General features: G+C 55.0%; 2 protein-coding genes across 4 annotated transcripts in view; one reads left to right on the forward strand and one right to left on the reverse strand.

Moving 5' to 3' along the window:
* Nucleotides 1–12,897, forward strand: part of CDH23 (cadherin related 23) — a 213,404-nt gene that overhangs the window by 159,212 nt on the left and 41,295 nt on the right. For all 3 annotated transcript variants that reach the window (XM_055720362.1, XM_055720363.1, XM_055720365.1), the window contains 5 exons: nt 254–406; nt 1,422–1,535; nt 2,758–2,906; nt 11,889–11,949; nt 12,321–12,469. In XM_055720362.1, the coding sequence (XP_055576337.1) occupies nt 254–406; nt 1,422–1,535; nt 2,758–2,906; nt 11,889–11,949; nt 12,321–12,469 (626 nt within the window). The remainder of the gene's footprint in view (nt 1–253; nt 407–1,421; nt 1,536–2,757; nt 2,907–11,888; nt 11,950–12,320; nt 12,470–12,897) is intronic.
* Nucleotides 5,035–5,816, reverse strand: C9H10orf105 (chromosome 9 C10orf105 homolog). Its single transcript, XM_005433521.3, has one exon. The coding sequence runs from the start codon at nt 5,647–5,649 to the stop codon at nt 5,194–5,196; it is 456 nt and encodes a 151-aa protein (XP_005433578.2). The 5' UTR covers nt 5,650–5,816; the 3' UTR covers nt 5,035–5,193.

Genomic DNA, 12,897 nt, shown 5'->3' on the forward strand with positions numbered 1-12,897 from the left:
GGGGGTGATCTGTATGTGTGAATCAAACACAAAAAAGGCAATCAAACACAGCCTGCAGCCAGGGGGACCAGTCTGTTTTACAGCCAGACTGCAGGTACCCCTACCACACAAATGGCAGGGAGCAGCAGGCAGAGCATTCCCTGGGATGCTCAGAGCAGCAGGCGGGTGGTTTGGGGAGCCTGGAAGACGTTAGCCTGGCATCTGCAGGAGGGGCAGCCCTTGGGGGGGCACTCAACTCCGCTCCCCCTTTCAGTTCTGGACGTGAACGACGAGAGCCCCACCTTCTTCCCAGCCATCTACAACGTGTCGCTGCCTGAAGATGTGGCCCGGGATTTCAAAGTGGTCCGGCTCAACTGCACGGATGCTGACATCGGGCTGAACGCTGAGCTTAGCTACTTCATCACAGGTATGAACCCTTTGCAAAATGCTGCGAAGGGGACCCTTGGCTGTGGAAATGAGCAGGCTGCCCCGGACCTTGGCCAGGGTGTTCTGCACATCAGCGCTGCCTTTTCCAGCCCCTCCAAACCTTGTACGGTATCGCCATCTGCTGAACAGCCCCGCTTGGCTCCCCACCATGCTGCCCGCTCTGCCCTGTTCCTGTGCCCTGCCTGGGGTAAACCTTTGGCCCCCAGCATCCCCTGCCCTCTCGCACCACCGGCATGCAGCCGGGAAAGGCACGGGGATGGGCTGAACACCACGGGCTGGGGTGACATTCACATAACGTGTATTTACGGTTGGAAGCCTCTCTGGATTTTTAGGGCATCTTGCAGCCCTGCATGCAGGTGGTTTGGGGTGGGCAGGGAGCAGGCAGGCAGCGATGCCACCCGGGCAGTGCCTGGCCTGCACCGCAGCTGCAGCACCTGCAGCAGGAGGCTGGGGAACCCCCTGGCCACGCTTTGACTTGCAAACTGCACGCGTGGCATTTAGCCCTCAGGAAGAGGGCAAAACCAGAAGTGTCACCAGAGAGTCATTTTTCTCACAATAGCAGCCTCGCGTTTCATCTCACAGTGCCTCCAGCCTCTCCCGCAAGAGCAAAGACATGTGTTGTCCCACAGGTACCACAGGCCACATGCGAAGTGACCTCAGTTTGCTTCTGAAGCATTCAGGAAATGATGTGGCTCTTACATGATTCAGCTTTTCCTACAACGATCGTTCCTCTCTTGGGAGGTGGACATGGCACTTGGTGTAGCAAAGCGAAGGTGCTCTGGCCACTTTTGCTGCAGAGAAGCTTTGTCTAGGACAAGACACAAGCTTATCCTACAAAGCTTGCCTTGCTCACAAGCGTGTAAACTGCAGCCCTTCAGGAGGGCAGACTGGGCACTTGCGATTTCCACAGCTGGGCTGACGCCGTGCCCAGTGTGCAGCGTCCTGCGGAGCGTGGGCTCTGCTCCCTGCGACCTGGCCTTTGTCCTTTGCTGCAGGTGGGAACCAGGATGGCAAATTCAGCGTCGGCTTCAGGGATGGGGTGGTCAGGACAGTCGTGAGTCTGGACAGGGAGACCGTGGCATCGTACACACTGATCCTGGAGGCCATCGGTAAGGATTTCTCACCGTTCCTGTGGGACTGCTGCCATGCAGCCACATAGGGTGGCTGTGCACGTGCCGAGCTGCCTCGCCAGTACGTGGGAGAGATAGCAACCTTTGAGGTGCTCTATAAACCAGAGCCTGTGTCTGGTGTTAGCATTTCACAAACCCATGTGCATTAATGTGTCCCGTTGTCATCGTGACTTTTGCAGATAGCACATTCACCCCTCAGGCTCTCCCAGCCCCAGCGTTTTTCCTTTTCCCCAGGGAAGGCAAGGCTCCCCGTTCCCAAGAGGCTCTGTACTGCCCAGGTCAGACCTCCACCCATGAATGCCAGCACCACAGCATCGTTCCCCTAATGCCATGCCAGCTCCATGGCTGCCAATTAATCCAAAGCCGCCTGGCACGGGCAGAGGGCCCACATGCCAAATGCATCTTGGCTGTCATCCCCAGAGCTTTATAATGAAGTACCTGTTTACAGAAGACTTGGATGTCCCTTTTCAAAGGAGAAAAAAGTGGCCTGGTCAGAAATCTTGGAGGCATGGCATTGCAGGTGCCACAGCACCTGCAGCAGGGATGCTGCACTGGCTGGGCACACAGGACCGGATCCCGGGTGGTAAAGGGTCCATTCTGCCCCTCTGATGGGTATCAGACTGCTTGTGTTTTCCCAGACACCAAATCCCACAGGCTCCAGCCGGGTGGGTTTAGTGCTCAGGCACGTTAGAAAAAGCAAACCCAGCTTCCCCATTGCCTCATCCTTCGTGGCAAAACCAAGAGCCACACTGCCATGTCCTTGTCTACTGAACATCAGCTGGTTCTGGTGGGTGCCCTTTGGCTGTGAGCTGAGCTGGGTCTACAGAAATCTCCTCAGAGCCCCCCCTGCCTGTCTTCATCTCCCAAATCACTGATCAACACCAGACCCTTCCAACATATATCACCCTCTTAGTCTATGGAGCTGCAAACCCTCTTTAATGACCAGTTACGTTTCCAGCCTCGCTGGGCAGTGGCTCCATGGCAGAGCTTGGAGGTGGTTCAGCTCTCCCATTTTCTTTCAGGATAGGCAGAAAAACACCCTCCCATTGTTCAGTGTGAGATTTGGAAGCTGCAGAAAAGTTGGAGGATTTTAGTTCAGACTTTTTGGACCTGTTATTTTCAGCAGCTGAGGGCTGAGCACCACTGTGCAAGGAGGAGATGGAGATGACTGAAGCTCCCCTCACCTTTCTCTCCTATACAGACAACGGCCCCACCGGGAACCGGCGCACCGGGACTGCCACTGTGTACGTGACTGTCCTGGATGTCAACGACAACCGACCTATCTTCCTTCAGAGTAGTTACGAAGTCAGTGTCCCCGAGGACATCCCAGCTGGCAGCAGTATAGTACAGGCACGTGGTGCTCTTCCACCGGGTTCTTGGGTGGGTGAAGGGAGTCCCCTGCTCTCCATGCTCTGGCACCATGGCACTGAGCTGCAGGAAGCCCAGGGTAGAGATTTTCTCTCCCCATCAGTGGTCTGTTCCCCCAGGCTAGGGCAAGGTTTGTTCTTGCTTGTGCGCTCCTCTACTCCTTTGGTAACCCAGGCTGTGAGCACCAGGGAGAAGACAGAAAAGCGCAAGGGAAAAATAAGAAGTTCGCCCCGCTTCTGCAGGGGGTGAACGGAGAAAACACAAGCCCTGTTGGCAAGGGCCCTCTGCCTGACTGCCTCCCTGCTTCCTCCCTCCTCCCAGCAGAGAAGGGGCTGAGAGTGGAGATCTGAATGGGGAGGGAGAAGAGTGCGTTCAAAGAGATGCTCTGAGAGGAGGGGGGAAACGAAGGGAGAAAAGCATTTGGACTTTGCTTTCATTTTTGTTCCTCTTTGAGGGACTGGTGGGCAGAGCTGAATGGCTTAGTGAGCACCCGAATGAATGTGGGCATTCACGCGGCCTCTGAGTGCTTCCAGCATCCCTTCAAACCCAGGGCTCTTCTGGAGCGGGCACCAAAGACTCTTTGCAGAGGGTCCTGGGAAGGCTTCTTCTGCCTTGAATGCCTCTCCCGGCACGGGGAAAGGGGCAGCTTTGTCCCTGGCTTTCACGGGCAGGGTGAGTCACCAGGAAAGAAGAAAGGAGCCTTTTGCCTCTTGCAACAAAGGTTTGCTGGCAGGCGGGAGCCATGCGTCGTGCTTAGGGTGGCCAGTCCCCACATGTGAGCCCTGTGGCTCCCCATCATCAGTTGTGCCATGGCACGGGATGTGTGATGTCTGTATCACCGTGCCTGTCTCTAGGGTCAGGCATCTACCTGACATTTCTGCACCCAGGGTGGAGCTGTGCAGGGCAGCTGTGCAGGCAGAGAGGAGCCCTGCCACGGGACTCCTAACGCTGAGCCATTTTCTTAAATTGGAAGACTGTGAGTGGAGGAAAACCAAGCCTGACATCAAAGAACCTTTTCTTAGAGCATGCTTCCCAAAAGAGGGGGATACCCTTGGAAGTCTGTGGCACAGGAGAGGCGGTATTTGGGGAAAGTTGTTTTTCACAGAAAAAAAATCAGAGGGACATGGAAATGAGCAAATCACTTGGGTTTAGTTTAATTTACACCTTTAGTGTGAACCATTTGTACTGAAGGTCTCCCCCTTCAAATACACCCCACATCCCTGTAGCAACCAGAGAGTGTTTGAAGGTTTCCCCATCCCGTTCTCCAAAAGCCAGGCAGCCCAGGGCCAGAGGAGAGCAGGAATGTCCCAGGCAGCCCGGAGAGGTCCTGATGCAGAGGTGCAACCTGCAAGGATCAGAAACCATGTGAAACCCGAAGAGATGGGGTTTGGTGCTCACCATGGGGCCTTGCTGGGCACGGAGACTTCACCCAAAGGGGTGAAATTGATGGATGAACGTAGTGTGAGCTGCAGACCTGGAAGAATTAAACAGTTTTTTCCTACTGATTCCTTTAAGCATGTCAGCTTACCTGCTGGCTGTTGTACACTTTCCCAGCAGAAACAAGCAGCTCAGCTTTGTGCAGTGCCTTTCCAAGCTGGCAGTGGTTGCGAGCCTCAAAAGGCCTCTTTAATGCATTTACAGACGTGTTTACCTGCTCCCGCTGCTTGTTTATTGAAGCAGATTTCCAGCAGACAGCTGTAGCATGTATCCTTCCAAGCATCGACCACAGCAACCCACAGTGCATTGCATGGGGAGGGGGGAGACAGGGACCGAGCAGCACTCAGAGGTTCTGAGCCTTCCTCTACCTGCTCAGGAGCACATCGTGGGTGGCAGTCTCAGCTAAGGATGGCTTTTTGTGGAGCACGTTTGCCCCAGGATGCTGCTCTTCAAGGCGATATTTGTTACGCTGCCAGGTTATTCTGCTTTTGCCTAGGCTGTTTGTTCAGGTGCCTTGCAACTTGCACAATGTTTTCCAAAAGAAATTAAGCGGCAATATTTTTTTGGACTGGATGGTGATAGCTCTGTGTGGGTGTAGTTTGGATACCTCCACCTTTCCTGCCAGGAAACCGTAACCTGGAAAGTGTTTGGGAATCTGAAATAGCAGAATCCCCTGTCACCTTGCAGCATTGCTGCCTGGAAATGAGCTGCTCAAAGGGGCTCTGCTGGGATGCCTGGCGTACCAGGGGCTGCTTGAGAAGGGAACTGGACCTGAACCAAAAGCTTGGGAAAGAATAGGATTGCAGGGTGAGTTTGTTCCTGCCAAGCAGGATCACATTTTGGTAGACTCCATGATGTCCCAGTCCTGGCTGGCAGGGGAGCTCTTGGGGCAGGCGAGCTGTCTCTGGGACACTGGCCGACTCCTCCTGAAGGTGTTGATGGAGCATCGAAGGGAACCCAGCCGTTTCCAGAGCCTCAGCTGGGGCTCACTGGCATCTGCCGGGTGATGGGGCATGCACTCATGGAGCCCAGAGCGGGACTGGTCCAGTGCTGCTGGCTTGCAGAGGGTGACAAAGATGAGGAAGGTTGCCAGGAGGAGGAAGATGCAGACGAGCGCAACGATGACAGGCAGCGGACCTGCCATCGCAAGGGATGCAGGGCTGGGGGGGACCAGCTCAGTGGTAGAAACCAGAAGCCCAAGGAGAGGCGGGGTGGGAGAGGTCCCGTTGCTGGCATCCTCTGTGCTCATATTCCCTGCAGTGCACAAGGTGACACAGCGAAGCAACATGGGTGATCACTTCCTAGAGGCTGGGCAGACAGTCACTGTCTCTAACCTGATGGATTTTTGGCTTGCCTTGATGTCCAAGGTCCTCCCAGCTGTGTTTTTTGTGACACAGGGGAACAAGAAGAGTCTGTCTGCTTTGCCAGCAGGCAAAGCGCAGAGCTGGGATTTATAACTGCAAAGTACTGCCCTGAAGTGCAAAACCGTCTGGCAAAGAAATCTAGCACAGGTAGTACTGCGTACATGGGGCACCATGGCCCTGGTGATGACACCTGTAGGGAACATGCACACATGTTGCATGCAGCTTTTCTGGAAGCAGTAAATAACCATATGCTAGAGAAGGTCCAAAATCGTCCACCCAGGCTGCTGGGGTTTGGTTCTTCTCTGTTCCCCAGAAATGTGGGTTTGTGGAATTGACTGTCATTAGGGTTTTTTTGATTATTCCCTCTCCCCCAAGGAAGATGGATAGTTGGTTGAGCCTCTGCCCAGCTAAGTCCCCATGGAGCTGCAGTATGGCACTAGCACTGCCTTTTTGGTTTTTTTGCAGGGGTGAAGCTTAACGCACTCACCCTGCTTGTGCCAAAATCTTCTTGTGTTAGGCACTCTGCTGACCTGGTTTCAGGTTCAGACACGTCTCAGGTTTCTCAGCCAGTTCTGCAAACAGTGATACAAACCAGCTTCCCAAAGCCTCATCGACATGAGCTCTTACTGAACACCTGATGGCAGCTGTCCTCTCCTTTCCCCAGTGGGTCATATCCCCGCAGCTCACATCCTCGGAGCAGTTTGCACCCATCATTTTGCTCCCATGCACCCTCCTGCACCTGTTCCTGGCCCTGCATGGGCTGTGTTGGAGGCCAACGTCTCCCCAGCTCAGAGATGAGAGCTGGGGAAATATTGCTGTGCCAACCCTCTGCAATGCGACAGCTTGGCTTGGCCCTTGGTGCTCTAACCAGTAGGCTGGAGGTAAAGCTTTATTACACTGACTTTCCTGCAGAGATGTGGGAGTTAGAAATAGTGATGGAGGGCTGTTGTACTGGTCTGTGGTGGGGCAGTCTCTTGGCAAGTACTGATTTGGATCGAGCCAATTTAAAATTAAGATCTTAGGAGGGGAAAGGCAGGGCTGCAGGGACTAGCCAGTCTCTGGGTCTGCTCTTGCAGCCACCACCCCAGAGCCATGCAGGTTTGTGTAGGCAGCAGCCAGATAAACACTGTAAGGCATTCAAAAAAAGACAAGACATCAGTGACATGTCTGTAATTGCTAACTGGAATCTGTGAGACACCCTGGTGGAGACAAGCCCAGTGAGGCAAGCATCACTCACTGTCCAAATTACACGCCAGTAAAGAACCTTAAGCAAACGCTGTGAGAGCTGCAAGGCTGAGTGCTCAGAGGTTAAGGAGTCCTTGAACTTGAGTTGTCTGTGCCCCAGCTGTACCCGTGGTATGTGGGTGCATGCTTGTGTAGGTGAGCTCCCAGCTCTGGTTTGCCAGGACCCTGCCTCGTCCCGGAGGGGACAGATGGATCCTGTAGGATCTGCACACCTCTCCTTGCAGGCAATGAGCTGAGATACAGAGGGTATAAAGTCAGAGGTTTCCACTGGAGTTGGGTACCAGGTTGGAGGCTCTTGGGAGATGTGATTTATTTCTGGAACACTTTGCATTATCTGGGCTTGAGCTGTGATGCTGGCAGCCTCAGGGCAAGGACTGGATCAGCCTGGTCAGAGCTTGGAGGCTCTGAGGAGATGTGGCTGCTGCCATGGCTCATAGCCAGGTCTGCGCTCAGAAAATGGGAAATGCAAAAATAAATGGGTCAGCATCTTGAGAAGACTTTAGCTCAGGTGAATCCCTGTGCATATTGCAAGCAAGCTCAGGGGTCAGGGCTCTCATCCCCTCCTCCAGAGTGATGTTTTCCCTCTCTTCACCCCAAAAGCATTTCTTTATTGTGCAGCCTCTCCTTGTCTGGCTCAGCCCCTTCCCCTCCAGCTTTGGGAGCAGAGCAGCCCCTGGCAGCTGCCGCTGTCCCAAAGACCCCTCGGCTCCATGGGCAGGCTGCTCCTGTGCGCTGCTAGGCATGAAAAGCTGCAGGCAAGGCTGCTGCTTGCCGTGCACACCAAAGGCAGCCTGAATCAGGGTTACCACAGCTACCGTAATTCTGGCATTTACTGACCGCATGTGGTTTGGCTTGGTGACCTTATATTGTTCGTTGAAAGCAGCCAGGAGGCATGGGCAATTTCTTCAGGTTGTTTTTTGCTCTGTTGGTGGTGGCTGTAGGGTTGGTTTTTTTTTAAATCCAGCTGATTGTGTCCCTTGGAAACCCATCAGAAGGGATCACGCTGATGTTTTCCCAGGCTTTTCCAGCCATGCCCTCTTCTATTGCTTCCTATCCACCCTCTCCTCACACCCAGTTCAGCTGGCAGAACTGCAGGGAAGGTCCGGGCTGCCCCTCACCTGATCTCTAAATCCTACCAGAAAAAGAGCCACTAAAAATATGGGAAATCTTTTCAGACTACACACAAGTGGTGACTTTCTTTTAGGGCCAATAACTTTTCAATGTATTAACACAGACAAAGGAGGTTTCCACCTCACCTCCTGCCTGAGACAGAGCTACAGCCGTTTCAGCAGAATTTCAGCAAAAAGCCACTAAAATTGGGATCCTATCAGCAGAAAAGTCAGGGCATAGTACGAGCAGCACTCCCGTGCCCCCATGGCATGCATGGGGGTGAGGGCTTCCCTCCCACAGGGTGGGAGCTCAGTGCCTTTTCTGGAGCGCAGCAATGGACTAGCCATCCTCAGCATTTTGTACCCACCAGCCAAGCTGCTGCCTGCATCCCTATTCATAGTACCACCGCTTCCCAGCATCACTGTCCCACCCAAGCCCCGTGTTATTAACTCAGGTGGGTTAATAAGAGGCTTGCCCAGCCTGGCAAACCCCCGCAGAAGGGTCAGCCCTGCCTGATCAGCTCTAACTTGAGATGGCCCCACAAGCACTTGGGACCCAGCACTGGGCATGAAGCAGCTGAGATCAGAGAGGAAAAAAAGAAACTGCAAAATGCTCCTGAGGAAGGTGGAAAGGAAGAAATTATTCTTGTGTGTGAGCAGCAGAAAGTGTTATTCTGCCCAGCACGGGGTGCTGCCTGCCTGGCCCAACGGCCTAGTTTGGCAGGAGTTTTTCTATACACTCTTCCTCCCTTTTCTCAAACTCCTGCAAAGAAAAGGCTCCTTTCAGGCACTTCTGTGCCTGTAATACAGCTCGGATGAAAGGCAGCTCTCTTTCCCCTCCCTGTCTTGCTTAGCGACGCTTTTCTGGGGCTCCCCAGCTTTTCCCAATGCGCTAAGTCTTTCCACTTGCTGGCAGGAGGAGGAGCTGGATGGTACCAGACACCCGTCTCGCCGACCCGGATAGTTGGGTACTGAAAGCAAAGGGCTGTAGGTGATGCTGTACCCCATCACCCCCGCTGTTAAGCAGCAGCACTGCATTTGCAGGACTTTCCCCTGCTCCTGTCACTGGGACAGGCAAAGCAAAGTGGCAGGGAAGGGAGGACAGATGGCTGACTCCACACCCACCCCAGCCTTCGGTCTCCCCTCTCCACCCCTTTTTGCAGCCCTTTCCCCAGGCAGCTGCAGGGCTAAGGGCAGCAGCTCTGAGGCTGGGGGTGGTGGCACATCCCTGCCCTGGCTCGCTCGCCCCTCGGGGTCAGCCTGAGTGGCTGGTGGTGGGTTTGCCGCGGGGATTTGGGCTCCCTACCTCTCACCGGCGGGCTGAGCCCAGGCTCTGCCTCCCGTACGCTGCCTTGCCGCCTCTCCCACCGCGCTCTGCCGGCTGCCAGCCCCCTCCCTTCTGGAGTGCGAGGGAGGGTGGGAGAGAGACGGCGGCCAGGCTGGGGATAGCTTGAGTGTGCAAAGCCAGGGGGGTCCCTGAGCCCCCTCCTGGGCTTTGCCAGCACGGCAGTGCCCCAGGGCTGCGCCCTGCTGGGGCGAGGCGTTGAGCTCCCCGGGATGTTTTTCCCCGGGCTTTGCTGAATGGTACGGTCGGTCGTGGGCTGAGTCCCCCGCGATGGGGAGGGGGCAGCGGGTTGCCGTGCTCCCCCTTTTCCCAGCAGCTTTGTGCCAAACTGCCTGCTTTTTTCCCATTCTTTTATTCCCTGCTCCTTCCTCCTCCTTTTCTGACCCCTTTCTAGCGGCTGGGGGTGTTTGAAACATGGCCTGCGAAGGGCTGGCTATGCCTGCAGTCTGCTCTCTCTAGCTGCACAAGGTGCCTTGCACTAGCATCAAAAAAAGCTTTTCTCCCACCGCTCGCACTTGAGTGCAATCATTTTCCCAAGTTCGGGACAGTCTGTCAAAGTATCGTGTCTCCTCTGGGACCTCAGTAGGTCAAACCAGCAGCAGCTGAGCTTTTTCTAGGCTGCAGGCTGGCAAGGGCATACATTGGTTTAATGCAAACTACTTTTTTTTTTAATAAAAAATAAATACCTGGGCTGACCCTTTTCACCTGGTTTCTGTGCCAGAGCTGCCTGCGCCAAATGCTTGTGTTGAGCTGGGAAAAAGATGGCTAAAGGGGTGTTGGTGGGGTGCAGTTTGCTCACCGTGTTGAAACCCTCCCCATTTGTTTATCTTGAAATGCGTTTTGTCAGGCACAGCGGGGCAGAGAATGGCGCAAAAAGCTGTGAAGGTTTTTCTCCCATCCCTTAGGTTTCCCTCCTGTTGCGGCCCTGGTTGCCCCGGCACCGTGTTCCAGCTGACATGATAGCTTTTCCCAGGGGGGAGCCAGTGTCATGCCAAGGCAGCCGGTCTGCCTGGGCATCGCTCGCCTGCTGGTGCGGAGCCCATCCATCACACTGGAGAGGAGACAGCCCAGCTCCTGCCCAGAAATGGCCTCGGGGAGCCCTGAGGGTAGAAGAGGTGTCCTGGGAGGGAGAGCTCTCTTCTGTGAAAGGAAGGTGCTGGGTCCATGGTGAAACATGGAGCAAGGGATGGGGTTGCATCTGGCTGTAAGACAGACGTGAAGTGGTCTGGGGCAGAGGAGAGCAGCGTGTGTGGCACAGGGGTGGCAAATCCAGGTAGTTTGCAAGTGCAGGGCTCAGCGTTTTCTAAGGTTTCTGCTGACACAGGCTGATTTGGTGGAAGGGAACAAGAGCAGTTCAAGGCATCTCAAAACTGTGTTTCAGAACAGCATCTGTGAGTCCTGCAAGTGTTGTGTGGGGCTGCAGGTGACAGCCAGTCCAGGGCTTTAAAGCTGAGCCCCTATAAATGGCCTTGCTGTTCCGACTGCACATTCACCCTTTGTAGCATCCCCTCCTCTTTTCAGTGCAAGTCTGGGTGCAAACCTCCACCTGCCTGGGAAAAGGAAAACAGCGGGTGATATTTGTAGGGAGAAGATGCAGCAGAAGATGCCTTGCCAGGGGAAGCAGGCAGAGAGTAACCGCTAAGGCGTTCCCTGCATCCTCGCCCCAGTGATTCGCGCAGTTGTGGGAAGCGGTTTCTGCGGAGGGGAGATGCAGCGGCTCGGTGCCAGCTGGGGAGGCAGCCCTGGCCCTGCTGTCCCTCACCGGGTCCTGCTTCCCAGCTGCCGGGCTGCTGGCTGGGGTTTGCGGGGAAAGCACTGCAGTGTTGTTCAGCGACACCAGAGGGGACCCGTGTCTTGGGTTTCCCAGGGCGGACAGCTTAATCGGTATGTGCATGGGCTGTACAGCGCATCGCAGCTAAGGGGTGCTCCCACGCACTGCTCGAGGTCTTGCGAGGACTCAGACCAGTGTCCAGACTACCAGCATGCTCTAGGCTGGTTGCATTCGTGTTTCTTTTGGTTATTTTTACATACGCTGTCGCTTGGGTGACTTGACTGATGCCGTGGGCTGCATGCCCACCAGCCGCTAGAGCAACTCTCCCTGCCCAGTTCAAGCCATCTCTGCAGTCAGGGAGACTGTCCCCAGCGGCATCTCCAGTGAGGCAGGCACCGGCATGCAGGGCAGAACCAATGGAGGCACCTCCTGCACTGACACAGTGGTTTCATGGCATGGTCCTCAGGCTCAGCTGCCACCCCAAGCCTACCCAAGAGATAACCTGGCAGCCGAGGGCTCCCAAGCCTGCTATCCCTGCTGTCTGGTGTCGAGGGAAGGGTAACTTATTTCGCTTTGCAGTTGGTAAGTGCCCTGGCTCAGATGGAGGAGCAGGACGCCCAACCTTGGCGGGGTGGGAGGACTTGTCACAGTCTGGAAACCTCTGCCCTTCACTGCTTTTCTTTTCTTATGCAGGTGAAAGCCACAGATGCAGATGAAGGCATTAACGGGAGAGTGTGGTACAGGATTGTCAAAGGTAAGTCCATGTGCCCCCTGGGTTTGCACCAGGCTCTGGCCAGCAGTACGCATGGCCTCAGGAGGTTGCACTCTCCATCCTTTTGCACTTCACAACCCACAGAAACGTTTTCCCCACCCCTAAGCAAAACTTCAGTATTAGGGTTAATTGCCAGAGGATGATTTGTCACGGATGGATGCCTAGATGCCGTAGCTCCTGGCTTGACCAGGGCCAAACCCTGTTGTAGCTGAGCGTGATGGAGCTGGAGGTGATGGGGCTTGGGTTTTGCTCAATAGTCATCCTCCAAGATAGCCCCCCAGGGAGGGCTCAGCAAGTCACCCAGGCTGATGCAGTGGCAGTGGGCCGCATCCATCTCGCTTCCCCCCCACCAGGAAACGAGCACAACCACTTCCGCATCAATCCCAGCAGCGGGCTGGTGATGCGAGGCGTGCGGCACCTCGACAGGGAGCAAAACTCCTCTCACATCCTGGAGGTGGAGGCGTACAACACAGAGCACGGACCCATGAGGAGCTCTGTGCGGGTAAGGACCCTGCGGCCGCTGAGGGATGGGCAGCAGGGCAGAGCAGCAGAGGAGATCATGCGAAATGTTGGGGATGCTTCATCGGAGGGCAGTCATTTCCAGCCCTTTCTGGCATGCAGGAAGTTTGAGAGATCTGGCATGGAAATGCTGATGGAAAGTCTCTGGTGGCTGCCTGAGGGTGGAGAAGAGCTTGTTGGGGGGGTTGGGGGAGTGCTGTTTTTTCCTTTTTTCCTATGACACTTCGGTGCAATGATGAGGCTGCTAAGTGGTGTGGCAGTTGCTGTCAGAGGGAGTCCTGCTCACCTGATGAGGGACAGCTCTGCTACCAGGAGGAAGAGCTGAGCCTCAGCCTGTTGAAAACTGTTTCTCCTGGCCAGGCATTTATTTAAATCAGCCAGGACACAATGGCAGTAATCTTTAGCAGTGAC

This window comes from Falco cherrug, chromosome 9, assembly GCF_023634085.1.
Source record: "Falco cherrug isolate bFalChe1 chromosome 9, bFalChe1.pri, whole genome shotgun sequence".
Classification (NCBI taxonomy): domain Eukaryota; kingdom Metazoa; phylum Chordata; class Aves; order Falconiformes; family Falconidae; genus Falco; species Falco cherrug.

Bases quoted from the DNA above. Each gene is read 5' to 3' on its own strand.
- C9H10orf105 (XM_005433521.3), bottom strand. From the start codon at position 5,649: ATGTTGCTTCGCTGTGTCACCTTGTGCACTGCAGGGAATATGAGCACA.